Source organism: Amblyomma americanum, chromosome 1 (assembly GCF_052857255.1).
Source record: "Amblyomma americanum isolate KBUSLIRL-KWMA chromosome 1, ASM5285725v1, whole genome shotgun sequence".
NCBI classification, from domain to species: domain Eukaryota; kingdom Metazoa; phylum Arthropoda; class Arachnida; order Ixodida; family Ixodidae; genus Amblyomma; species Amblyomma americanum.
In genome coordinates, this window is record NC_135497.1 from 257194893 (window position 1) to 257222786 (window position 27894).

The window sequence follows — 27894 nt, forward strand, 5'->3', positions numbered from 1 at the left end:
TCCTCTAACTTCAGGTATCGCCATGCTCTGAAGAATTAGCAACAGCACTGCCAAATTATAAAATTTAGATTCACTTAATGTCAGTCACAAAGCAGGATCAGAAGCCTTTTCACATATCAACTGCGGTGTGATAAAGTAGTTCCAAAAAATTTGTAGTCTACCTTGTCAAGAGTAGGCATATGAATTGCATTGCAGGAAAGGCATTGCGCATTTTGGATGGCTCACAGATTGTGTTAGCCACCCTCACACCTGGGACAGTTAGTTTAGTGACAGTTAGTGGTGTCATATCATACATAAAGTCACATAATGTTTGCACAGGAAATTGCAATTCTCATTGAGGACACACAAGACGAATATTATGATACAACAAGACAATCTCAAAGGTTTAGAAACTCACTTCATCGGCCATCAGGGAAAGCTCAGAGTTGTCATGGGCATCGTAGTCATAAAGGACACGGGCCCGCTTCTGGTTGCTGTTGATAAATGTGCTGACATCATTGGAGGGGCTACCTGCACTTGTGGTAGGCGATGAGAAAACACCCTGGAAGCCACTGCGACTGCCATCACCACTGTTGCCTGCTCCAACGGCTATTGACATGCTGTGGAAAGAAAGGAAGCTGCCAAATCAGTCAAGGAAGGTCTGGTTTTCGGGCTCATGCTGTGCATTTCATAACAAACTTTATGTTTAGTGGAGGCCAGCTGTCTCAAGTGGACATATTCCTTTGTAATAATTCATAACAGCAAGTGTTTAAAGGGACAGTGAGAACAAACTGAAGTTGGCTAGCATCTAAACATCACAGACAAATATGTTCTAATGGCAGAGACTCTACTTTACTGAAAATGAAGTTTTTATAAGCTAGAAAAGGCAACAAAAATAAATATGGGCATCACCACCACGGACCGTTTTCACAAGCAAACTGCGGTGCATAAAGCCAGTTTTCTGCATGCAGATCCCTGAAGCTAGGCTACAGCACCATTCACTCCGAGATGGTGATCACGGAGTCCTTTTTAGTCTTGATGTCATGCGTTTGAATAAAGCAGCAGAAAAAAAAAAATCTTCCCATTTTTAAATTCGATTCCCTACTGTAGATACCCACAAATAAAAAAAAATAAAGCTGATGAAACAGTCATGCAGCTCATAAGTAACTATGAATGCTAGGCCTGCTGCGAGTTGAACTTAACAAAAGTGCACATAACTTGGATAGGTAGTATCACCTATCCAAGGCCTAACTGCCCGAACGAAGGCCCATTTATCTAAGGCAACTGGCTCAAAAAAAGGCCTAGCAGCCTTCCAAACAGGAAAAAAAAATGCATTTCAGCATTTTAAGCAGTTGAACCAGATACACCGCTCTGGTACATGCTATCCAATAAATGTAACAAAGTCACTGCAGCAGACCACTCTATTTTACAAAGAAAAATATAATTTGACATCCCTTTATCATACCTAGCATCACTCCTACATTGTGATTAATATTATCAGTCAGCACTAAGAAATACAATCAACAGCCAAAACTTGTTAATCATATACTCATGTATGTAATAAAGGATCCAAGCCATTGAAACCAGGGTCTGAATCCTACTAATGGCATGTGGTTAACTTTTCTTTTACTTACTGCAGTGTTATTTCCTATCTAAAATGATTACACAAATAATTTCAAACTCTAATCAATGCCGCTCAAAAGTTTCAGATTAAGGACACCCTTGTCTCTTGAACATTGTCTGCTCAAAATTGTAGAAGGCAGTTCTGATGTCATATGAGGCATAGGAGGGGTAGCGCACAGCTGCTGCCTTTCCCATTCAACCACATTCTATGCGTCACATGTAGTTTAACAGGACCCATTCCATTCAGTGCTATGGCAGGGAGTGTTGTGGCTGGACACTCTCAGAGCTTGGCTATACGTAGCATAAATACATTCAAGAATAGAAGGTGAGACAGCCACTGCAACAGCTCACTTGGTAGAGCACTGCATGTGACATAGAAATCCAAGGTTCACATCTCACCAGTGGAACATGGTTGCCTTTTCTTCTGCTTAGCTGTAGATTTATCTGTTATCTAAAATGATTATGCAACAAGCTTCTGACTCATCAATACCATGAAGAAAAAAAAATTCTCCGACATTTTTCCTAGTTCCAATGACTGTTGGCTTCTTTCATATACACACCTGAAGCCCTTCACCTCCCAACCCTTCCCAACTCAATTTAGTCTTGTGAACAGCTGAAGCTTATTTAAAAAATAAAATAAAAAAATAAAAATAAAGTTAAAACAAGAAAACAAAGCCACACAGGGTTCCCAAAGATTCAATAAAAGTGCTTTGTAATTAAGAAACAATGCCCAGAGCATAAAAGCCCAATCTGAACTTAGTACATATCTAAGAACATGATTCAGTATTCTGATACCCCACTTGACTCTGCATGATCCCAGCCATTACCATCACACATGAGCCAAAATCTCTAGTTTCCCTTTAAGTTTTTGGGATCCTTAACTCCTTGCCACAGAAAAAAAATGATAGCATTATGAGCGTTCGACCTCGATGCAGGTTGCGCACTGAGAAATGAAATGAAGATGCGCCTCCGAACGCTGATTCCACAAATGCTGAATCTACAAAGGTCCAAGGACACTCGGTTTAAATACCTGCTGAGAGCTAGCCTCAAACTAGACCAGCATATGTATGCTGCGTGCAACGAGAACTCTTATGACACCACCCGGAACATTGTACAATGCAAGGTTGTGGCACAATTTTGAAATGAAAGTTGGGGAAAAGCATACAACTGGAGGTACATGTCAGAGGTTAGAATTTCTGTTGCAAGCTAGCCTCTAATCTGACTCAAAAGACCTATGCTACATGCAACGAGAAATAATATGACACCACCTGCAAAGGTGCACGATGAACTTTAATATGAAAATTGGCTTTTGAGGAAAGAAAAGAAGAGGTAACTCTCACATCTCAGTGGACACCTCAACCGCTCCTTAAAGGGGCCCAGAAACACAAAATCAGTGCATTGTTTTGCCTCTTGATTGCATACAATGAGTTATAGTGATGCTATTAGCATCGATCGTACTACGTATACTCCGGTTTTTAATATTTTAATTAGCTCGCAAAAACAAATTCACGGCGCTGACGGTGTCACCATACAGTAGCACTTTTTAGCAGTGGATATGACATCACTTAGTGGGAGCTTTATGATTGAACAAACAGTAAATATACTTCAAATTGGGTTAATAACTAGAGATATGTTTTGTCAAGTTTTTGTGTTTTATATTACATCAACAAAACCAAATTGTTTGCCTCATACAAAAGTGCTGTAAAGCAAGTAAAACAAAAATACACCACCAAAGGCTCTGGCTACTTTTTGCATCGAAGGACTTTGCGTTTATATTACATCAACAAAACCAAATTGTTTGCCTCATACAAAAGTGCTGTAAAGCAAGTAAAACAAAAATACACCACCAGAGGCTCTGGCTACTTTTTGCATCGAAGGACTTTGCGTTTCTCTGTAAACATCCTACGACCTAGCATGCAACACTTATGGCTACTCTCTATATGTATCTGAGAATGGCTTTGCGGAATCGATCTGATCGAGCCATTGCTCAACGTTCGTTTCCGTCCCAAGGAAGGATGCAAAGAAAAAAGCCGTTCGTTTCACATTTAGCAGTGCGCATCGGCAGCTTGTGGAGGATCACTGGGCGGCGGCGCCAGATGGCGCCACGTTCCCGTCAACAGCGTGCGCTCCTTGCTCGCCGTGACCAACCAGCACGCTAGGAGCGACGAGCAATGGTAGGCGGTACGCGCTATGCTAAACGTGTCTGATATCTTGCGCAGGCCATCACACCATCGCAGCATCTCGCGCTCGAGTTCGGATCCAGTTCGGTAGCGTTCGGATCCATAAGTCAGGGAACGTCACTTATCAGTGTTCCCTTCTGCGCCATCGGCGTGACGATGAAGCATCGCTGGGTCAGCTAGGCATTCACATGGTTGTTGTAACCGTGCAAACGGCGGTGCCAGCCTTGGCAAGAACGAGTTACAGAGAACAGGCAACCATGGAGTGCAAACTCCAGCCACGTGCTCAGATACGTTGTATGGATTGGTCGCACTAAATGTCGTCATTGGGAAAGTGAAATGGGAATGGGAAGCTGCACAAAAATCGAGTTGAGGGCAGCATTTTGTTTGCTTATATTTTGAAATTTCTTCATTGAGTATCTCCCATTCCTATGCATCGATTCTTGTAATTATTTTTGATTCAGCATCTGTGAGACATAAAGAATCCATCTGAAGTGTAACCGGCATCAGTTCAAGCAGTGTTTCGCAGCCCCTTTAAGGAAAAAGGTAAGGAGTCTGGGAAGGCATACAACTGAAAGTGCATATGTCATCACTTCGAATCCTTGTCACAAGCTAGCCTCGAACATGACTAGCAGATGTACACTATATGCAACGAGAAATTGTATGACACCATCTGGAACACTCTACAACAAAAGGTTGTGTGACAATTTTGGTAGGAATGTAGTCAGCAAAACTGGCGCCACACTGAGGTTGGCCAGTGGGGAGTATATATAGACGAACGACATGTATATATGGTTCCCTGAAATGGCAGTGCTTGGCTGGCTGTGTGTGTCCTATAATTGCTTGATGATGTCACCCTATTTTTCTTGCCATTGGTGGGGTTTTCTGTACCATCTCGGAGTACACACACTAACACACGCCACGAGCTTCTCTCATAATGGCACTAGTAAAACTTTTGCATGAAAATGAGATTTTTTTTTGCTTTTCATTTTATTGTTCATAACTGAAAATAACACCATAGTTACACTAACAAGAAGCACATCAAAATTATGTTAAATTAATATATTTTCTCCCAACAGGTATTTCACAAAGAAATATAAGGCCACAAGGTGCAATTGAACAAAAACTGCCACAAGTTTACATTGTGCTGCATAATGTGCTAAACTCAGCAGGAGCAGTACTGCATGTGTATGCCATGCAATGTTTTTTCCACTTCATACGAAATTTGCTTTACATAGCATGCATGTGCAGTACAGCTCTCAAGGCCAAGATAAATGCGTCGCCCTTCTCTTGCAGCCTCCACTGTGTTCCACCCTTGCCTGCGCTGAGTAGTTTGAGTGCGCACCACAGGTGGCCGTAAGGCTCCGCTTTTTCTGTAGCTTCCACAGTGCTGCATCCTCACCCAGCATGTGTGTACAAACTTTTCCGGACGTCTAAGAGGGCATCACATATACACTTCTCACTGTAAAACAGAGCCTATGATTCCTGCAACACTGTCTACGAGGCAATGGTGCTCATAATAGTAATTGTAGTAGTAGTAAAAAATTTTATTGAGTGCACAAATTAAGCGTCCAGCAGGCTGGCAGCCTGACACACTAAGACTAGTTGGTACTCTGGTGAGGAGCACTCCAACCAGTCACGCAAGGAGACAAGCGGGGGGTGGGGATAGTTTGGTTTATGGTCTGGTTTAACGTCCCAAAGCGACTCAAGGCTATGAGAGACGCCGTAGTGAAGGGCTCCGGAAATTTCGACCACCTGGGGTTTTTTAATGTGCACTGACATCGCGTAGCACATGGGCCTCCAGAATTTCGCCTCGATTGAAATTTGACCGCTACGGCCGGGATCGAACTCGCGCCTTTCGGGCCAGCAGCCAAGCGCTATAACCACCCAGCCACCGCGGCGACAGGGGGTGGGGATAGTGTGGGGATTGTATGGCGGGGGACAGTGGAGACAGCAGTGCTCAAGATTCGCATACAGGGACGGGCAGTTGGGACATCAGGGGTCAGCTCGCATATGATAAAGGAAAAGGCACACCGGGATGATGGAGGCGTTTTTTTTTTTAGTTTTGTGAAGTACTTGAGTTTGAGGGATAGTGAGGTTGGGGTGGGGTGCCAGAAGACAGGTAAAATCTTCTCTAAACTGTGTGTAGAGTTCTTTCAGGGTGCTTTTGAGAGCGTATGCCTTGTCACTCGTTGGTGGGCTGACCCAGGGGATCACCGGAGCCCGGTTACAAAAGTCACAGGCAATCCAATAACACGGCTTATTTTCGGAAACCCCTGAATGACCAGGGATCCACTTCAGAGTGACAGTGGTTGGGCGTAAGGCGAGAAGAGCCTCATAAAGATCGTCTCGTAAGTCAAGGGCTATAGTGCGGTTTTGGATGGAGTGGAGAGAGGCTTGTGAGTTGGTGTAAATAATGTAGTCGTTTGTGATGGAGATTTGCTTGAATGTTTGAATGGCGTGTATGATGGGCATGATTTCTAGTGCGGTTGAGCTGGAGGGCTGCTATAAGGTCCACACGAGGTGTATGGGGTCCGGGAGATGAGGGAAATGGATGACATAAGTGCCAGTGCCAGTGTATGGGAGGCATGAGGCGTCTGTGTACATCACTGTGCAAGAGAAAGGAGTGCTATGATGGGCAGCATGGGCCTGATGACGACCCCGTCATGAAGTCCCAGCTGCACATGCCGGGAGATGGGTGCAATGCAGAGGTTAGAAGGGAGAGTTGGGCAGGTGTGTGGAGAGGGAGATTGATAGAAAGTATTCCAGCTTTCCTCAAAATCCAGCAACCGTGATGGGTGCCAGACAAGTGGGCAAGCTGGCACTCCCGATGGAAGTTGACGAAAGGGGGGTGAGGCAGGAAAAGGCCCGTGTCATAGAGGAGTTGGTTAGACGTGTGAACTGGGAGATGCAGTCAGGCTTTATATAGGGTGTTGAGTGCAGAGCATAGTTTGGCGAGGTGTTGCTACGTAAGTGTAAGGTAAGGTATGTAATAAAGGATTTTGTTTAAGGCTAAGGCATGCACTAGTTGCGCAGCATGCAGCTCACTTAGCCCAGCATGATGTCTGACTACCCACCAAATCAAGTGAGTGACTTGATGGCATGTACTGATGGCTTGTTGAACGGAGGACGTGTTTTGTTTTTTGTGAAGGTGCATGTTAAGAACACACCATGTGTTGAGTCCGGTATTAATTGGTTATTGATCTGAAGGGTGGACCGTTGATATTGTGTGCATCAGGAAAAGCAGTTTATATTTTCTGGAGCTGGTTGAAGTCCGGTCTGTGAGAAAAAGGAGGAGAGGAGATGAGGCCAAGGCCTTGCTGCTGAGTGTTCCCTACATCTCCAGGGGACCTGCTGGTACACCAGAGTGTGATGTCATTGGCCTAGAAAATATGATGCAGAGTGGGGATGGAGGCGAGCTGCCTAGCTAGGGCGGTCGTGCCGAGGTTGAAGAGGGTAGGGGACAACAGTGCACCATGCGGAATGCCACGTGTTAAGCTAAACAGGTTGGTGAGGGTGTCTTGTAGTCGAGATCGGGCTGTCTGATCCTGGAGAAAGCTGCGGAGGTAAGTACGCATTGTGGCCATAGTGTGTGTGATGGATGGAGTCGAGCAGGTGATCGTGGCTGATGCTGAACGCATTGCGAACGTCAACTGTGGCTAAGGCGTGTACCTGGGCTGACTAAGGGGGCCTGAGAAAGGTGCATACGAGGAGGAGGAAGAGATCTTGCGTTGAAACGTGAGAACGGAATCCAATGAGGGTGTGAGGAAAGAAGTCGATGGCATCGAGATGCTCCTGAAACTGGGTTAGGACCATCTGCTCCATCGTCTTTCCCACACGAGGTAAGGAAGATGGGTTGAAGGTTTTGGAGAGTAGAGGGTTTACCTTGTTTGGGGATAAGGACAATGGTTGAGACTTTCCACTTTGTGAAGAAGGTTCCTTCAGACCAGTGCTTGTTGATGTAGGAAAGAAGAGTTTATTTGTCGGGGTCGGGTAAGTTATGAAGAAGAGCGTAGGTGATGAGGTCCTAGCCTGGGATCGAGGAGCGGGAATTTAGCGTGAGGGCAAAATCAAGTTCATTAAGAAAGAAATGTTTGTACAGATCTGGCTAAGGAGCGCCAGTATGGGCTGGATAGGTGGAGAGCAGAGGTGGGGGGATGTAGAGGTCTGAAAGAGTCCGGGCTAGTTGAGCTGGACCTTGGAGAGAGAGAGAAGTTTGTCGAGAGTGGGAGTGAGGTGAAGATGGAGACCGAGAAAGTTCAAAAGACCTGCCAGATGAATTTTTGATGGAGGGTGCCGTTGATGAGGTCACAGACCTTATTTCAATTGGATGTGTCAATGGCCATGCAGTGGTATGTGATACCCAAGTGGAGTTATAGTGTGTGTTTCAGTTGGATGTTATGTGGCTGTTGACCAATTCATCTGAGGAGTCGTTTGCGGCATGTAGGTTCGGAGTTTGAGAGAGGGCAGAAGAGAGTAGCAGACTGTCGTGCCGAATGAAGGCACAACAGTTCCAAAAAACCGCGAGAAAGTCGATTTTTATTTTTCAAAAAGCAGTTTTTCGTACTAAATATAATTGAGACTATATCTCCACAAAATACCCACACTCAAAACAATCCAAAAGTAAAAAAAAAATCAATATTTTGAGTATCGCGTGGCTAAAAAAAATGAAGTGTGAGCTTCCAAATAACGTTCCACTTCACGTGATCGCAATTGTGGAACTACTCTCCAACTGCCACCATTTAGCTACCGTTCAAAAGCTGGTTTCGTGCCCTTTCAAGGCGGCCTCACAGCAATGCAGCCAACACTACAGCCTTTTTTCCGCGACTCAACAAGGGTGAACAGACTTCAAGTTTTTTACCTCTACTGAGCAGACAAGGGAATGGAAATGAGAGGCTCGTTAGGACATATATACGAAGGATGCCAACAGTTACTAAAACCAAGGAGCATAATGAATGTAACTTTTTTTTAAATTTGTGGTGTTGATCAATGGGAAATTAATAGTGCAACTATTTTATCGCTTGAAGATAACTGACTAAAAAGCAGTACAAAAAACAGCCACATGCTGCTGGTGGGATCCGAACCCATGACTTCCGAATTTCGCATCCGGTGCTCCACCAACTGAGCTATGGCAGCGGCTGCTATACAATATTCTGCTTTCAGGCGTATTTAAGTTAGGTGTAACCTAACTTTGAGAGTGTTTACTTGTGCCACCCTCGTCCATGTCAGCAGACAAAGTACGTCCTGTATTACAGTGAGTGTCACATGGGACATTCTTGAACAGGGAGAGCACAGGCTGTGTGAGAACCCCTCCTATGGTACCTATGGCATCAAGATTGGCAGAACCAAGGCCCTCATTAAGCCCTCGTGAGCAAACAAGGGAAGGGAACTGAGGGGGTTGTTATGACATATGGTATATATGAAGGAGCCATTCCCTATGCTCCTTGGTTTCGGTGACTGTTGGCTTCCTTTGTATATTTATCTCCATTCATGATTTTACAAATACAGTCTCTGCCTTATGTACTTTTTTTTCTGGTTTGCCTTAGGCAACCGAGATGAGCTTGGTATCATTTTATTCAGGAGGAGTAGAGCTGTGTGGTGATGCTGTTTTTACTGGCTTTTACATTGTGCATGAAATGTAATTCGTTCTTTTCCTAAACTACCAGCCAAACCATTTTGTACATTCTATTCATATACTTATTTTACTAATGTATTTTCCCAGAGGCATGTGTAAAAACAGCATCATCGAATAAGTGCGTCTTGGGTGATGCAGTTCTATAAATATTTCTAATAATTTGCAAACAATTTTTGGCTAACGGTCTGTAACAAAGAGCACAATTAAAACCACAAAACTCTTAATAACTCATATTCTAGTTGAGCTATTCAAAATCTAACTGCATATTTGGATTCTACCTAAAGAAAAGAACACTTTTGTGGCATTATGATCAGGATTGTGCCAGAAATACAAAAATAGTTTTAAGACTCACATCCCCCATAACAAGTTTGTAAATTTAACTGATTTTGCACTTTTGTGCTTGGAGGCATGTCTCACGGCCATGAAGATGCTGAGTGCCTTGCCATAATTAAATTCCGAAATATGTAAAATGCTTCTGTCATTTCCTTAAGTACACTTGGAAGTTTTAGGCTAAAAAATAATTTGGGCTACAAAGATGCTTGCTACCCCGCAGAAAATACCTAGCCTTTAATGAACCAAAATTTTTAATTATGATGTGCAAAATACTCGACCATACGTGGATGTACACCGAAATAAATGCACTTGTGAATGATGCACCCTAGTAAATGATTTACCCTTTCATGTTCATTCAGGTTTGCTTCTTGCTACAGGAAATAAGCAGATCAAAAGTGTCATCACTGGTACTAACACAGTGAAGCACTACAGGCATCTTGATGGCCATTTAATTTGCCTAAATCCTTTCCACTGCAAGAAACTTTGCAATGAAGTCATTCTAACAGCATTCAGAGATATGTACCAGAGCCTCAAATTTTCGGTTTAGAATCCAAATGAGTTGGGTATACAATTTACTGATTTCACCGTTTTTAGGACAGCGGGACACATGTAGTCCCACTTGCTTCAAGCGCCGACCAACGGCCAACAGTGCACCTACATATTGTATTTCTTCATGTCGACTACTACCGACCTATCAAACAAACGATTCAGTGTGCTTTTACCTTAAGCTAATACGCCTCGTTGGTGTTCTTCATGTTTTTACAACATCGGGTGCACAGTTCAACATGGCCAAGGTAGCAGGAAGTCAGAAATTGTTGAGCTTTTGAGCCTTTTCCTTCAGTATACTGCTTAACAATACTTACTGAAGCAATTTTCAATTCTATTATAAGTTTTCATAGGCGTTAAAAAGACTGAGCTGCGAATTCATACCACATTTTAGGCCTTTTTAAGCAGTCGTTGGTACAAATATGTGCCCCTTTTTTATCACTTGTGTGAATGTGAAACATATATACCGCACGCGCCTTATAAAGGGTCAAGTGTAACCTATAAACAAGAGCAGGTATGATGGACACACAAAACTTGGGGCAAAAATAATAAATGCGGTAAAAACTCGGACAATCAAAACTGGTAAAAAAAAAAAGCATCGCCAATTTTAACGTGTCGGCCTTAACAGTCTCGTTCAGCGGAAAACCTGGCGGTAGCAGCGTGAATGAAAAAACCCCAGAGAAGCAAGCTCTACCTACCTACATCATGTGACCTAGTGACATCATCACAACCTGCTCACCGCACTGTGCGCAAACTCCTACCGTGGCAGGTGGCAGTTCAATTAATGACTGGTCACGAGAGGTTGCTTGGGAACAGCAACCTGGGTCTCACAAGCCCCATCGGTGAAAGGAACTGCCATCGAAGGGCAGTGGCACATCCCTTAACCGCTGCACCACTGTGCCAGGAGTGGTATGAGCCCTCCCAGTGATCTATGAATGCAAGAGAATGACCAAGTCCTATATACAGTCAAACCCACTTATAATAATGATGGCTATAACAATATATTGGATATAACAATGGTCAGTCGCGGCACCGTCAGCTCTACCATGTGCTTTATGGTAAAATAAACTGCTTATAGCAATGCTGTCATAGCACATTATCGGTTATAACAATTAAATCTGGTCACTGACTGTCAACCATAAAAGAAACAAAAACATGGAAACTCTACAATCGCACCAGTAAAACCAAGCTTGCAGCACAAAAGCGCGTGTGTGTGGAGCCGATCAAGCATGTGTGGACCAAGCCGGCGCAGCGACACCGCGAAAGCGAAAGAACCGTGACCATGCACTCGGAGACACCGCCACCAGGTGTGCCGAGGATGCTTGTTTGTTGCGACAACGCAGGCAGGAGAAACGACGGATCAAAAGGCCCATACAGAGAAGACAGTAGGAAGCGTGGTAGCAGAGGGAGGAAAGTGTGAGCCACTTCCGTCCCGGCTAATTGAAAAACCTCCGCTGAAGCACTGACTCCGTACACCATCGCTAGCGTCTGTAGTAAGGGACAAGAGCTAACCACAAGAAGGTTCTGGAAGAAGAAACGGTCTCTCGCTCTCTCTATTCCGTTTGAATTCCTGACCCGTGCGGCAGTTGCAACCGCCACGCATCCTTTCCATGTGTTTCGCGAACAGTCGTGCGTTATCTCTAGCGCTGTCGCGTGATTAGTGGCACCGGTCACAGACACTTTGGTGTAGTGTTCCTTCATGTGTTAGTGATGTCGGTGCTGTGACAACGTTGGTGGTGTTTCATTTTGTGCTTGTGACCATCGAAACTGCAAAGAGAGCAGCGAGACCCGCACAAATACGACAGGAACCGCAACCTGCGCTCGCTTTTTCGTGAGCCTCTGCTCATTTCGGCGCCGTGGATCATGAACAATGACTTAGTCCCTGCTGTTGACGAAGCAGTCATCGGATTTGGTCCGCAAGAGTCGGCACATTGTGGGAACCGATTATGCAACTGTACTGACTGTCACATAAATCAGAGAAAAACGAAAAAAAATTCTCTCGGTCTAAGTGCATGTTTGTTAGGGCTCAAATTTCGCACAGAGGTTGCATTTAGTGGTCAGTTTTGCTTTATACTACATTTAGGTAGCGTACTTGTCCGATTCAGTCAGAATTAACCAAAAACCTCCATCGTCTGCAGTGCCGGCGGACCGAAACGGCAAGCTTTCGCAGCAATTGTATCCGTAGTGACATTTGTGCTCGCCGAAGGAACGAGCACTGCGAACACTGAGGCACGGCCGGGCTCAAGTAGCGACTGTGGCGGCGGGCGCTTTGTACGGCCTGCGCACTGGGGGTGTTTCGTGTCTGCCTCCGCTGTGCGATTGTGGCACTGTGACCCTACCACTTCTCAGCCAGCGGACTGGCTGCTCGCATGTGAAATGCTGTGGTGCACTGGCGCTTTCGCTCGCTGATCATGTTTTTGAAGTGCTGCAAACTATTTTGAATATATTTAGGCTAGTATATACTCAATCTACTCAATCTGTAGGCCTGCACATGCCTTGCACATTGATGTATTTGAGTTTCATATTGTTCATGACCAAAGGTGATGTGAATTTGTACCGTATAGTAATATTCTGCCGCGTATCTTAACGATACACCTTTTTAAGTTCGCAACAGATCATGGTCACTGTTGCCAAAAAGTGTACTTGCCCGTTCGACTACTAATTGAAGCTAGCTGGCAGAGTGAGATGCAACCATGAACACGGCTCTAACAAGAAGCAAATTAGCTCTGTTATCATACAGGTATATAGGCTATCTAAGAGACTTTGAGATGAAACAAAGACACCTTGCCAAGAGTTATAACTTCATCTGCATTTGAGCAACCTTACCTTAAAACTAACCATTTATTTCACTCCTACTTAAACTTAACTCCTAGGATTGCACTCCTACTTAAACTTAACTCCTAGGATTGCAGTTCTACTTAAATTACTAATTAAACTACTGCCATCTGGTTTTGGGAACATCAAAGACAAACCTCAATAAATTATATGTGTTACAGAAAAATGCAATAAGGCATGTAGCTGAAATCAGTTTCATAGCCCACACCCGTCCTTTCTTCCTTGAATATAATTATGTTAGTTAACATTATGCACGAATATTCATGTCCAACATTGTCGGACAAAAATTTAGAATATTGGGAAACGGTAAGCTACTAATTTATGGAAATACTGAAGGTAAGAAAATACTGAAGGCGCTGTTTAACAAATACGAGAAAGTACGGAAATAAAGGCTGATGTTGTATAGTGTCAGCAGGGCTTAGAAAAAAAAAAAACTGCAAACAATCAGTATCGCATTTAGGTAATTGCCGATTTAACCGTATAGGCTTAAATAGGGCTGTAAGCTGAACATACAGGGAGGAGAAAGAAAATTAAAGTTCGGTTAAATCCTTGATGGTTTATAGCATACACCTACATACATTTTAAGTGCCAGTCTCGACTACGCTACATATGCAACTTGAATTCATTACTTTCTACCGAATTCATTGTTAATAGCTTCCGACGCCACATACATTTTGTGAAAGGTCGTACATGTGATTCAGCAAGAAAAGAACCTAAAATTTCGCCATGAGGAGTGTCCATCAATTAATTACCATATACTTACATCTATGCCGTAATGAACCACCACCCTTTCACTGAGAATGCACGACAAGTGATAACAGTGCGAAATAAATTTACCAGAGTGCGAACCGTGGGTTTAACCAATTTACCCCTTCAATATCTGTACTGTACTTATTTTCTTTTCTGAAACGTGAATGTGACATTACTGACCTGACATCATTAGCCTATGGAACTCGCCCGGTTTAAGAAATTATTTACAGGCCGATCCGCTGCACCAAACACGTTATGTAGTGAATTTCACATTTTGCTTAGGCATCCGTTGGTTATGTTTGAAGGTATCGATGCTACATACTGCTTTGGAAAGGTGATATACATATATAATTCACTCAAAGCTAAAGATTCTCTACCGATTTGAGTGAACAACCACCTATATTCTTGCGTGCGTACCTCCAGAGCTTGTTTACTTTGGCTGGAACCATCACCTGTGGTTAGCCACTACTGAGTATGCGCGACAAGTGGTTACCATGTGAACGAAATTGATCACAGTATAAATAATGCATTGATCCCCGCAATACCTGCCCTATATTCGTTTTGATTCCTGAAATGAGAAGGTGAATTGCCGGTATTGTTTAACAGCCTATGCTATTTGAACAATTATCCTCTATAGCTCTATCTCCATAACATGCATGCATGTGTTTTTCCTCAGCTTGCATTCTTTTTTTTTCTTCCAAGGTGCCGATTGTCGTTAATCAGCTCTGGGAAGTGCGAAACTGGGCGCACGCCACCAGCCGCCACAGATGTGAGTGGCCCGCGAACGGTATGGTCACCGCGCCCCCAGCAGCGGCAGAGAGCGAGATTCACAAAGAAGAGCCCCCATCGTCTGCGTACTTAGTGCAGAGGCCATACGAAAGAGCGGGCGCTCCTCTCCAGACTGGCCATGATTGAGGCTGCGACGAAACACAAGGAGAAGAAAGTGGCTGTGCGGTTGGTTTGAAAGTGCTTTCTCGGCAATTTTATCAAAAATGGGCGCAAAAAACACCGTTGCACGCAACTGCCCCCCTCCCCACACCTTGCATTTTTCCCATGAGTTTCTTGCAACCTCCCTGCACGGTAGAGTGCTTGTTCGTCTGGAGGGCACATGATGGCACTATCAGCATCATTACTGCAAAAGCTCGCAGTTTTGGTTTGCTGTCGCCACATACGATGAAGATTTCTGATTAATTTTGACTGAATCAGGCAAGTACACCACCCAAACCTAACATAAAACAAAATTAACTGCCAAATGCCACCTTTGTGCAAATTTTGAATGCAAACGAGCGGACAGTTAGGCTGAGGGACTTTTTTTTTTGTTTTCTCCGATTTACGCAACAGTCAGTATGTTAACTGAAGTTTATTGGTGTTGCAAGGAGAGTGAAGGCCACTGCATATAGTGGTTTGCTTTCACGCGTTTACGTAAATACTAAACAATTTTTTTGCAATTATGTATGATTGTAATGTACTACATGCATGCATAAAAATTCGTGCGCTCACTGTGCACAGACTGATCCTTCTGTATTGCGTGAAACTTATGCAGGAATGATCGAATATGTATTGCGTGAATGATGCATGAAATTGTGTACTGAAAATGTCATTTGCGCCTCTTGAGATAAACGTAACATCTCTGGTGCGTGGACACACATTATCTGTATTGTAAGGAATGCTCTAACTTAGAAAAAAAGGGTATTTTGAGAAATGTCTTCTCATGACTGAAAGTAATGGGAAGGATATATATGTGACCAACAGTGCAACCAATTTTAACATGCTACAACAGCAAAGAAAGGGTGCAAGAAAACCCAAGCACGGTGCGCGACCGTGTGCAGCAAGCGGACGACGATACATCCACCTACCTCCCCTAGTGGGCCCGATTTTGGACCAGTCCGCAGGCGAAGCAGATGCCATGCAAACAGCCGCCGCCATTGTCACGGAGATAACTCGTACACCAAACCCTATGAACGTAACCGAAGGAGGAATTGACGCTACAGCCTGTAATTCGTGGCCGCTGGGAGGCATACGAAGTTTCACCCCCCTGATGGGTGGAGCAGTCCATTAAACGTTTCTGAAGGGTGCGCGGCTCGCAGAAAGAAAATGCGACGGTGCATTTTTCTTTGTTTTTGCATTCTGAGCTTTGGCTGGCACCAGCAGCGTGTGCGTTGTCCCATCTTTCCCTGTTCATCACTAACTTGGCCACAGTCCCTGCATCGCAATTTCAAGTGTACCAAGGGCAGGCATCACTGCGTCAGGCGAACTGCAGCATTGCTGCATTGGCCACGCGTGCCATGCCATCAGTCGGTGTGGTGCATGTGCATTGCTAGCACGGTTTTTCTCCTGTTAGCTGTCACCACACCCTTGGTTCTGCACTCTCCTTGGATTTCCTGTAAGAACTGTTTTTGGAAAGCAGGCTTGATGTCAGTGACACGGAAGCGCGCAAAGCACCTGCCGGTGCAGCGATGACGGTGCTTTGATCATAGGTGATGAACGGTGATGAATGTGGCGTGTCGAGTCGAAGAATTCTTTCGTGCTGACGATGCAGTCACGACAATGAGGACCTCACCAACGAGGCGATCATGGCAGCTGTCACCGGCGCGGACAGCAACGAACAGGAACCTTTGCAAGTTGTAATACAACATTTGTCCATAAAGTTCCAAGACTGAGTCCATTAAAAAAGGTGCATTTAACACTGAAATAATTTGTGCAGCACACCTTCGAAATAGTCTCCTTTGCGGTCTATACACAGCCTCCAATGCTTCTTGAGGTCTTGGAAACAGTTGGAAAATGCTTCTTTTGGTAGGGCTGTCAGCTTTTTTGTCGTGGCGTCTCGAATGGCCTCCACGCTCCCCATCCAGCGACCTTTTAGGGCTCTCTTCACACGAGGAAACAGGAAAAAATCGCATGGGGAGAGGTCAGGCGAGTACGGCGGATGGGGAAGTGCAGTAATGCTGTGCTTGGCGAGAAATTTTGTCACACTGAGAGCAGTGTGCGGCCTTGCGTTATCGTGGAGAAGGCTCCATTGTCCAGATGCCCATAAGTCAGGGCGACGGTGTCACAGTGCATCTCGCATGTGTTGGAGCACGCGGATATAAAACTCCTGATTCAAAGTCTGCCCTTGTGGGACGAACTCGTGGTGTATGACACCTCTGGCATCGAAAAAAAACTATCAGCATCGTCTTTGTTTCGGTCTTCTGTCACCGCACCTTTTTCGACGCTGGAGAGCTTGTGGACCGCCATTCAGTGCTCTGCCTCTTTGTTTGAGGATCGTTTTGAAAACACCATGTTTCGTCTTCAGCAATGATGCTGTCGACAAATGCAGCATCCTTCTCTGCCTCGGAAAGCAAATCAGCGCTCACTGATGCCTACGTGTCCTTCTGGTCCTGTGTGAGGGAGTGTGGCACAAGTCTGGCATTCAGCTATCGTTTCGCCAAGTTATCACACAAAATTTGGTGGCATGTTGTCTTACTAATGTCGAGAGCATCTGATAGCATGCGGACTGTAATGGAGCGGTCTTGCTGTACGATTTCCCTGATCCAAGCCACGTTGTTTTCATTCCGTGAGGTTGAAGGGCGCCCCTGACTTGTGTAGTCTTCCACCGACATTCTCCCCGAAACGAACCTCTTGTGCCACTCGAAAACTCGCGCCCGCGGTAATGTCTCGTTGCCGTAAGCGTCACGAAGGAGCTCATACGTCTATGTGGCTGTCTTGCCAAGCTTCACACAGAATTTTAAGTTTGCACGCTGTTCGACGTGGACGTCCTAATTTCCATATTCACTCACAGTAGAATGCGCAGACGACTAGTGACAACATATTTTTCTACATGCAGTGCCATCTAGTGACTGCCACAGCAATTAACATAAATAGCTCAGGTTAGCCGAAAAAGATGGCGCTACACATACGCACCAACATTTGTTTTGGGGAATCATTTCTAAAGAAGAAAATAAATTAGTCTCGAACTTTAGGGACAAAGTTCGTACAAAGCTGGAGGCGATGAGGCGCTGGGCGGCACGAACACCGGGATGATTCGAGTCGTGCAGCTTGTCAAATACTTGACGACGGTGCGAGGACGGCACAAACGGACGGGCACAGCCGGTTGACATGTCGCAGGCGACCACGCTGGAGGACAATGGTAGTGGAACTTCAGAAAACGACAGAGATGTGGACCCCGCACGTAGGTCACGGAGCTCGCTGTCTTTATGTTGTGCCTTTGTGATTACCTCGAAGTCCACAGCACCAGCAGAAAGCGCATCGGCACGTGATAGTGCATCAGCAGCCACAGTGACGGGTGAAAGAGACGATAGTGACCATAGCAAACAGGAGTTGGAGAAGGGTGTGCGCAGTGTGCTTGGGATGACTTGGAAGTATTGGCCTTGATTAGTCTCAACACCTGCAGACAGGAGGTGGCTCACTGCTGCGTTTATTGAAGCATCTATGTGGTAAGGACAGAGTAGGAAGCTGCAATCAGGATTCACATGCCATGCTTATAAATGAGTGTTGGATGCCAAGGTAGAACTTCCATGCAAGCAAAAGAAAGCTGTTTGTGCTAGGCAAGGCAAAAAAAGCAGCAGAAGGAGGCAAATTGATGTGCTCAACAAAGTGGCAAAAGGAAAGCTTCAGCGGCTAAAAAGATGAGAGTGAGAGGTCCCAGTAAAACTTAGGCACAATGGCGTGCAGGTACACAGCTCAATGCTGCAGCAATTCCTGGTAATACCCTAGAAAATGGCACAAACAGTAGCGCAAATACCGTGTTACTGGCCCAAAAGACGCTGCTTCTCGTGGCCAGGAGTTTAATGTCAACCTGTGCCATGCCGACAAGGCTTGGCTAAGAGTTTACATGGCAGAAGGGTTTGGAGTGCCCATATAACGCTGACACAGAACCAACCATAAAAAATAACACTATGTTAGATAAGGTGTTTGGAAGGTCCTACATAGTGTCGAAAATTTAGCGACAGATTTCACTTACCATAAGCTTATTATGTCTGTTGTGTGGTAATAAATTTTGAATAGTGCTGAAGGATGTGTTCTATCTGTGTGGCTGTGTAAAACTTGTGCAGCAGAGCAAAGCCAGCAGCGCATCGCCTAATGCCGCCGTTCCTTTGCAGGATATAGGAATGGAAATGAGAATTTTTTATAGATCCCCACGTCTGTTTACTGTTTAGCCCCAAGCTGCGGTGCACACGAACGCAGCCTCATCGTTTGAGTCTTTTTCATGCTGGCTGGCCTTGTGGCTTGCAAACATGAGGAGATGGAATCACTGTAACACACACAGCACTATCAGCTGCTGCCATGCAGTCGGGTGTCACGGCTTGCAAGAGATGGAGATAGCTGCTTTTAAATGCATAGTGCTACTAGTGCTACAAGCTGCCGCTGGAACCCTGAACTTTGCCATGTTTGCACGCTTTTGCTTGCGGCGCACTGCAGTTTCTTCAACGGGCGGATGGAAAGTTTCACAAAATTTACTTCAGGTTCAGCGTCACGTTCTCCTTCCAGTTCATCTCTACGTTCACCTGAGTTTGCCGAGAGTGGGAGCTAAAAGCATGCCATGCTAAATACATTACAAAGAGCTGTACACATCTTAACATCTGCCCTATGCATACACGCACATATACTCCATTCATGATGGCACATAAATCTTTAGGGATTTCAAATACAAATAAAATATTTTGTGTTATTTGATTGTGGTTTACGGGGGCTTAACGTCCCAAAGCGACTCAGGCTATGAGGGATGCCATAGTGAAGGGCTCTGGAAATTTCAACCACCTGGGGTTTTTTAACATACACTGAAATCAAACAGTACATGGTCTCTAGAGTTTAGCATTCACAGAACCCCGCATCTTTCGGGTCAGCAGCCGAGCACCATAACAACTGAGCCACCGCGGCGGCGTGTGTTATTTGATTTATATTAAATTCAGGAACTTGATATTCAGTGCATTCATATAGTCAATTATGGATGAATATTCCAGTGCAATATAGTTAATACCGAAAAAACTTAAGGGGACAAAGTAGGCCCTATACCTTCCATGTATTTTAGATTGTGTTCCGAGACCCTTTTCCTCAGGATCTCCAATGTCACAATGGTATAGTTGTAATCAGCTTTCTGTGTTCTCTTTACTGAACCAGAAGTATTCTTTAATAACTATTTGGCGTTTTTTGTTTGTTTCTTCACTCGACCCTACCAATTTTCAAGCCGAAACAAGCAATAAACATCCTATGAAACAAAATTCCTTGTATTAATTTCTGTAATTCTGGTTCAGCTAACTCCCCATCGTTTTTGGTATGTACAGGGCAAAAATATTGCTTCCAGTGCTTGTGGTTCTTGAGAAAAACAGTCAAATGTTGCAAAAATTGATCTTAAGAAATAATGGGCTTTTAAGTGAAAAAAAAAGTGCCTCATTACAAAATTACACTCAACAAATGCATGTTGACATACAATTTCAATAGCCATTAGCCAAGCAGTCATTCCCACAATCATTGCTTTTTTTGTTCAGTATTTCTTTCCTTACTTTTTGGGCCTCTTATGTGAGGAGCTGTGTAGTCCTTACCATAATGTAGTCACCACCAGTTGGCCTCAACGAGCAACAGCAACGTGTATCATATTGGTTAAACACGAAATGACATGAAAATATCTGCTTGGGCAATGGCCATCGTTATAAAAAGCTGCAACATTTATCTCAGATATTTTTAGCGTCCGAATACCGATAAGCACATATTTAGCAGCACGCCCCTAACAAAACTGTTGACAACTCATTTGTGTTTTCTTTCTCCCCCAGGGAGGCATTTCTTTTTTAACAAATGCACAGCCACGGGCAGAAAGTCACCTTTAGCTCGTCTGTGTGTGCTGCCGAAGAATAAGAATTCATAGTAGACGCTAACCATGTTGCCTGCACTGGGCATAATTGCCAGAATTAACAGCATGACGGTCAACATAAGATCAATGCCTCCAGCACAAATTCTTTGGTGTTATTCATTCCAGTAACAGTCAAATTAGAGGCCCAGAGCCAAACTAAATATCTATACTGCTCGTCAAAATGCACCAAAGCAAGGCAAGAGTCGGCAATCCACTTAAGGCAAGTCGTGTAGCCTCTATGGCTAAATTTGGCTAAAAACAAAATGCTAGGAAGCTTTTGATGTTAGATGAGCACTAATAATCCCTCTAGGCCTGAAAAAAATCAAGTGTACCTGTTTTATTGTTTTTCAACACAAGAGAGCTACCCATTGCATATTGGTGTAAAATGGGGCATGGTCGGTCACCATTCATGTTTTTAAAAATGCCATTTTTCATGAAAAAAATTTGTTTGTATACAAGTGAGCCAAACTTGTTCAAGAAAACGCAGAAATTTCATATTCCAAAAAACAAAAACAAAACATTGATTCTTTTAAAATCTTTAGCCTGCCTTGTTTCTTTAAAGGGGCTCTAAACCATCCCATTGTGCAATACAAGAAAAACCTTGGAGACTGTGAGGTACCTTAGAAGTGATGTCATCCTGAAATAAATACTAAACACACAATGCACCCTGACTAAAATGCACAGTATACAGTATGTACAACCTCGTGGATGACAGTCCGATGAGACTGCAAAAAATATTTGCATCACCCGAAATTCAAATAATCAAAAAACGAGTCTGCATGCCGAAGCACGAAAAATGCATCGACGAAAATCTATTCATGGCTGACGGGATTTATTTATGGTCGTAAACCAGCGCTCAGTGCTTGCAGTGTGCACTGTGCGACTGGAGATTGCAGCGTCAGCAATGTACAGACCGCACTGCTCGCGTGTGCGGTCGTGGCTTTCTTGTTAGTGTGGAAAAAAGCAGCTCTGACATTGTCAGGCCTCAAACTGTGCTTCATTGCGCCGCTTGCACTGTGAGGCCTGGTACAGACTTCTTCGCCAACAACGGGTGCCGCATAAGTTCTGGGCTCATGCGGCCAGAGTGAAATGCGAGGGATGCTACAGTATCATCTGTAGGGGCTTGGGAGGGTGTTCGGAATGCCTGAAATTTTTGACATCGTACAGAATGCATTTCAGCAAAAAATTTAATGAATTCGCACCATACCGAAATTCACATAAGCCATAATCTATCACAGTGACTCTACAGTAAATTTCACCATTTCCCTCAATTTGAATCCTATCCTTCATTTCCCTTCAATGTTTGCTGCTGGGAGCATCACCTTGCTTACCAAGATTTCTGCCAGCACTGCTGCACCACAACCTAGCTCCCACTGTTCTCAGTAGCACAGATTAGAGCAGCCCCGTTCACCTCCCTTCAAATCACCAGCTGCTGTTTTATGCCACAACATTAAAGAGGAGCCGCAAGAGAAGAAGAACTAAATTTTGCACAATATTTGTGAGCACTACATGCCAAGCAGGACCGTGCAACTCGGTCAAAATGTTCATGGCAATGCAGCTTACTAACTGAATGCAATAACTTGTCAGGCTCAAGGCCAGGGTTCAGGGCCGCTTTATGTCTCCTAAAAAAAAAACTCGCCAAGCTTGCATCACTAACCCGATATCTGGTGTTGAAAAATTATACCTAGTTCTCTGTTCACATGCTGTGAAGTCGCTGTTACTATTTCACTATTACGTTAGTCTTGTGCAAGTCAACTGTTATCATCTGTATCACAAGGAGAGAAACTGTGATTTTTCACTTCTTGCTCACTCAAATGCTGCCCACCAAAGCACACTTCTGCTTACTTCTAACAGTAAACAGCATGAACTGCTTTGAAAGATGAAATATCAGGTTTGTGTACGTTATTCTTCTCTCTACCAACCTTCCATAATCTTTAGAAGTAAGTTTTCAGAAGTCAATTTGACATTAAAAGTCAGTTTTTTGTAAACATCTGTATTCGATGGGAAAATTTCAACACTATCTGCACACTTCTAGCCATTACTAGTATATAGATCACAGCAGTAGCCTTTCTAAGATGCAGCATGGCGAGTGTGCTAGTTTTGTGTATGACCTTTTCAACATGTGCAGCTAGAAGACATTGAACTACAGACCATAAAACATGTCCACTACTAACTTTTCACATTTAGCTGCTGCTGTCCATTTAAACAGGTGGCACTTTGAGGCAGGAAAGATATTGTAGGAATACAAAAAGGAATGACTTACTTGGCCAGTTCTTTCTGTAGGTCTGTCATATATTGCTGACACTGAGCATAATATGACATCTGGGCTTCTACAAAGTCACTAAGGCAGCGCAAATGGTTCACCTGGAAGCAAAATGAGCTGGTATGACATCACCAGTCAAAACAATGTACATATGTTGAATAATGCTAAATTCAGCTTAGGTTTTGTCTTTCTGAAGTGCTTCTCATAAATTATGCTGTAGGTACACCACATACACAATCATAAACAAGGCAGCAAGGCATAGAGAGAAATGTTCTTTGACATAAAAGTGAGTGAACAAGCAAGTCTTCCATACAAATGATAATCAAACTTCCCCACTGCATCAGCATTACAGAAATGCAACACAATCATAGCTTGAAAGAACAGTTTGCTACAACATACCTGTGAAGCTTTTACATCAGCACATCAGAAGACTACTGGCAGGTTTAAAAAGCATATTGCCATGGCTGACATAAGGAAAAAGGTAGCTGCAGGCCTATGATTTCTAACCCTGTGCAAAATGCAGAAGTATTTGAGACCCTAACGCATTTTGCAACCCTTAATGTGTTTTGATTCCTAAGCAACGGCTGGCATGTGCTTGAAGAAAAGCCACTTCCTGGGAACAATTGATGCTAAGAAAGCAAGATGCGCAATACATCTGCAGGCATTTACCATTTCGTTTGTACTGGCTGCACAAGAGATCCTTGGTAGACTAGCTATTGCTTACAGGGTACACAGCTAATAAAATGGTTTTGTCAGCCTATCTTTGAAAAGTTCAGGGCTCTTAAATGCATACCTGAAAAACTGCTTGACTGTGATTTAAAAACTCCACCACCTTGCCTTGCAACAGACCATAATGACACAATGTTTCCTGTGAAATTTTAAGAAACATTGCTGCTAAAGTTACAAATTACCCACACCATGTTACATAATAAGCATTCTTACCGCACCTATGCCTGCAAACCACAAAGCATACACAATTGGTACAGACGCCATAGCTGGCATAGTTGAAAAATGCTTAAAAACCAAGAAGAGGCAATAAAGGAATCAGACACGGCATTGTTTATTGTGCTGTATTATACTGCGCTTACTCTTCACTAGTTGCTACTATGTTCCATTCAACGCGAGTTCAGAAAGCGCAAATAGTGTTCTACTTTTGCATGAGATTTTCCAGGGGATGTTATGATTGTTCGATGTAAACAATAACTCAATATATACGTGTTCGACTCTACCACGTTTCCTGATGTAGACTTCTTCAGTGGCTTCATGCTACAACTTCCCTTTCTCCCTGGACAAAACATAAGTGGTCGTAAAACCAGATATACAATCGCATTGTTACCTGGAATGGGCAGTCAAATGAAAGTGCACTGGGCCAGATAAACACCTTACAAGCTCACAAAGTCTCTGGTTTAAACATCTCCCTCCTTGGCCGATATATGTCTTCCCACATGACAGGAACAGTGCAAGGCATGCAGTCTCGCACATGCATCTTATCACATGCACGTTTTCCCACATGACAGAGAGAGCTGATAAATTACAGAAACACTGCAAGGCATGCAGTCCGACACATGCATCATACCACATCTGCTTTTTGCACAGACTGCAAAATGCTTTTTTTTCTCTCTCGTAGCACGTTAAGCCTTGCAGAGTTCCTTTTGAGAGACCTTTTCACCCCATGACAAGCTTCCACATTTTTTGGACATTCTGATATCTAATGCACGTAGAAGATGACTGCAACCTTGTCACCTCTTTATATCTGGTGTCTTCTGCCTTGTCTTCCCTTTCTTTCCTCCGACCACAAGAACCATTTCACCACAGGCTCATGATGTGCTACATAAGGGCTCCTTTTTGTGAGCTCATAGCCGGTTTGTGAAACCTGTGTTTCGTACCATGAGTGTATGACTTTAACTTTAAAAATGTGGATTGCAGGCATGAAAAGGCCATTTTAGCCATAATAATCCTAGGATGGGTGAATGAATAACTACGTAAAAGCCTTATTCATTCTCGGCTGATACCCCCAACAAATATGTTCCTCCAGTATTTCCACAATATACATATTCTGACCATTCTTCAATAAAATATCAGTTACAGAACTGCTCTAGTGTATACCCTTTCTCCATCTAGGTATGCCATAGTCTTGCACAGTTATGCGTGTTGTGAACGTTGAAAACAAAACTGAATGCTGGCTTTCTAGGTCTCGATGCAAATAAAGCACTGGATGCTAGTGAACATTTGTGTTGAGAATAAACTGCTTCTAGGCAATACATAGCAAGCAAGATATGAGTAGAACTGGAAATTCATCTGTGTGGTGCAAGTGATGAGGCTCATGCACAAGTGAGAAATTTCCCCAGTCTACCACATCTTACATGCCATGTGTGAAGAAGATTTGGCCAAAATAATAAGATTTCCCTTTCTTTTTTAACTGTCAGCACAGTTTTCCTGTCTATCATGTCTTTTCACATTTTTACAATTCGACAAACCGATGCACAATGAAAACATGCTTTCAAATTTTCACTGCAAAGTGGGCAGCGTTCAGGAGAGCCTAATGATTTGGCTGTACACACCTTAGAGTGCAGAAGAACATCTGATCTAATAGCATGAGTGAAATGTGGCTTAAGCCTGATGAAATTACCTCCCTGGTTATGAATTTTTGTCTCAGCCATGAGGTTCATGTACAAGGAAGGGCAGTGGGGGTGATGTTGCACATTTTATTGGACATGACACTGTCTTCACAATTTTGTCCCCAGCATCTATTTATACCAAAACGCCTTGTGTAAACCTTACAGATGAACTAGTAGAGGACTAATACTTGATGTACTGTATAAGCCCCAAAATCAGCAATGGCATCCAATCTGGCATCTGATTCTGAAGCCATTTGCTTTGGTTTAGCCTAATACCAGCAACAACTGCCCACTGCCCACTGGGGTAGTAAAATATTCATGTTGGCTAGCACTTCCACTTAGAGATGCCTGGATGAGTAAAGTCAACATAGAGTAAAATGTGCATAAAGACAGCTTAAAAGGTCAGATTACATCAAGCTGCATTGAATAATTTAATAAACACATTATAGTGCATCCATAGTAAAGCCAATAGTACTGAACTCCAAGCTTCTTGATAAAGCTTAAAAGAATACTGTGTAGAAAACTTATAAACTACAGCCAGTCAATATGCCCTAGAATGTCTAATAAAATTTAAGTGCATAAAAAAATAATGCAAATGGTAGTACCGCGAATGGAAACAGTCCAGGTGGAACGAATTTAGTTTATAAGGGTTTAACGTCCCAAAGGCTATGAAGGACATCATAGTGAAGGGCTCCGCAAATTTCGACCACCTGTTCAGGCAGTGACATCGCACAGCACATAGGCCTCTAGAATTGCACCACCATCGAAATGCGACCGTCGCGGCCGGGATCGAACCCACGTCTTTCAGGTCAGCAGCCGAGCATCATAACCAGTGAGCCACCATGGCAGCTTCCAGAGGGAATGAATATTATCTAACCCAATTTAACTTTTTTTACAGTGCCCATTCAGCAAAGGCCACCTATGACCCATAAATGTCGCTCACTATTTCAAAGCTACCAATGCACTTTCAGGCTTGTTATGCCATCAGTTATATAATACAGTAAAAAGTGGATTTTTTGGCTCAGGTGTTCATGACGACACAATGTAGGGATTGAGCCAGTTTATGTAGTTTCCTCAAAAGGTGTCTCAGAACACCTTTAAGTTCTTGGCAACTTTGCCACAAAGCAGTGAATTTTGGTGCAGGTGTGAAGAGCATAGTGCGCAACTTTTCTTAGCGAGCATGGCAGACACTCCCAAATAACCGACCTCTTGAAAACGCTCAGCGTCATGATTTTTTTACGCCTAATTTTTTGGGCTACTAGGAGTAGCAGTTAGTCACAGGATGTTGACAGATGACTGGATTTATGTTGTTTATGTTGGAACAATGATGACTTTCAGAAGCTGGACCAAAAGGGCTGCTGTCCACCAAAGAACTTCTTTTCTGCCTGTCGCCAATTTACTGATTATTTTGCGCAGACTAAAATATAATAAGAGATGTTGACAGTTACCTGCTTTGTGTCTACACTGTACATATTTCAATTCCACATTTATTCTTTAAATGTCAATTCAGAAGCACATTGGTTAGTTGGTGTCGCTATAACTTCTAGGAAAGTATTTTCCAATGGGTTATTCCTAGCCAACTGATCCAGACTTTGCACTCAACCAACCTTGATTTCCTTTTTTAAAAAAATCATTGCTTATTGTGTTACTATGACAAACTTTACCCCAGCTTGTTTTGGTGAAATAATTTTTTCCGTGCTGTGGCCGCCATGTTAAGTTTGCAAGCGGAAGCAAACCATAGTCTTACAAAAAAATTTGTAAAAATAAACATTTTTACGCATGACAATGAAACTTTTTTCACATAAATAAAAGACATTTCACTTTCTTTTGCGGTAAATTAAACTGAAGTTGTTCTCTTTTGTTTGGTATAAACCAAGGAAGAAGAACAAAAATATGAAGATATGATATTTTTATCAAATTTTATGCTCTCACAGCAACCATTCCAACTACTTTTATAAGTTGTCCAGAAGCAAAAGAAGCTGGTAAAAATATTTAGGAGATAAAAAAACGTAAGGCATGTCAGAAAAAAAAAATCTAAATTGGAGAATTTTTTTTTTCAGGTATATTCGCTCATAAATTGCATAGTCAATACAGAAAAGACGGCAAGTAAATCGGAACATCTGCCTTTTTAAGGAAGAAAATACTCTTGCAGGTTGAGTCCCTGCATTCACCCCGGCGTTACTCAGTGCTTGCTCTTCACTGCAGTGCACGCTAGAGCCAACGTCAAGGAGACTCATAAGCAATGCTACACGGTGTTCAAAGTGGATGCTCCTCATATTTCACTGTTGAAA

The 27894-nt window shown here is 43.4% G+C and overlaps 1 protein-coding gene across 1 annotated transcript in view; it reads right to left on the minus strand.

Annotated features, from left to right (window-relative positions):
• Positions 1 to 27894, minus strand: part of EndoB (SH3 domain containing GRB2 like, endophilin-B) — a 69692-nt gene that overhangs the window by 9156 nt on the left and 32642 nt on the right. Inside the window, exons 7-8 of the mRNA XM_077649084.1 lie at positions 22986 to 23086; positions 398 to 599 (exon numbers count right to left, since the gene is read on the minus strand). Coding sequence (XP_077505210.1) covers positions 398 to 599; positions 22986 to 23086 — 303 coding nt within the window. The remainder of the gene's footprint in view (positions 1 to 397; positions 600 to 22985; positions 23087 to 27894) is intronic.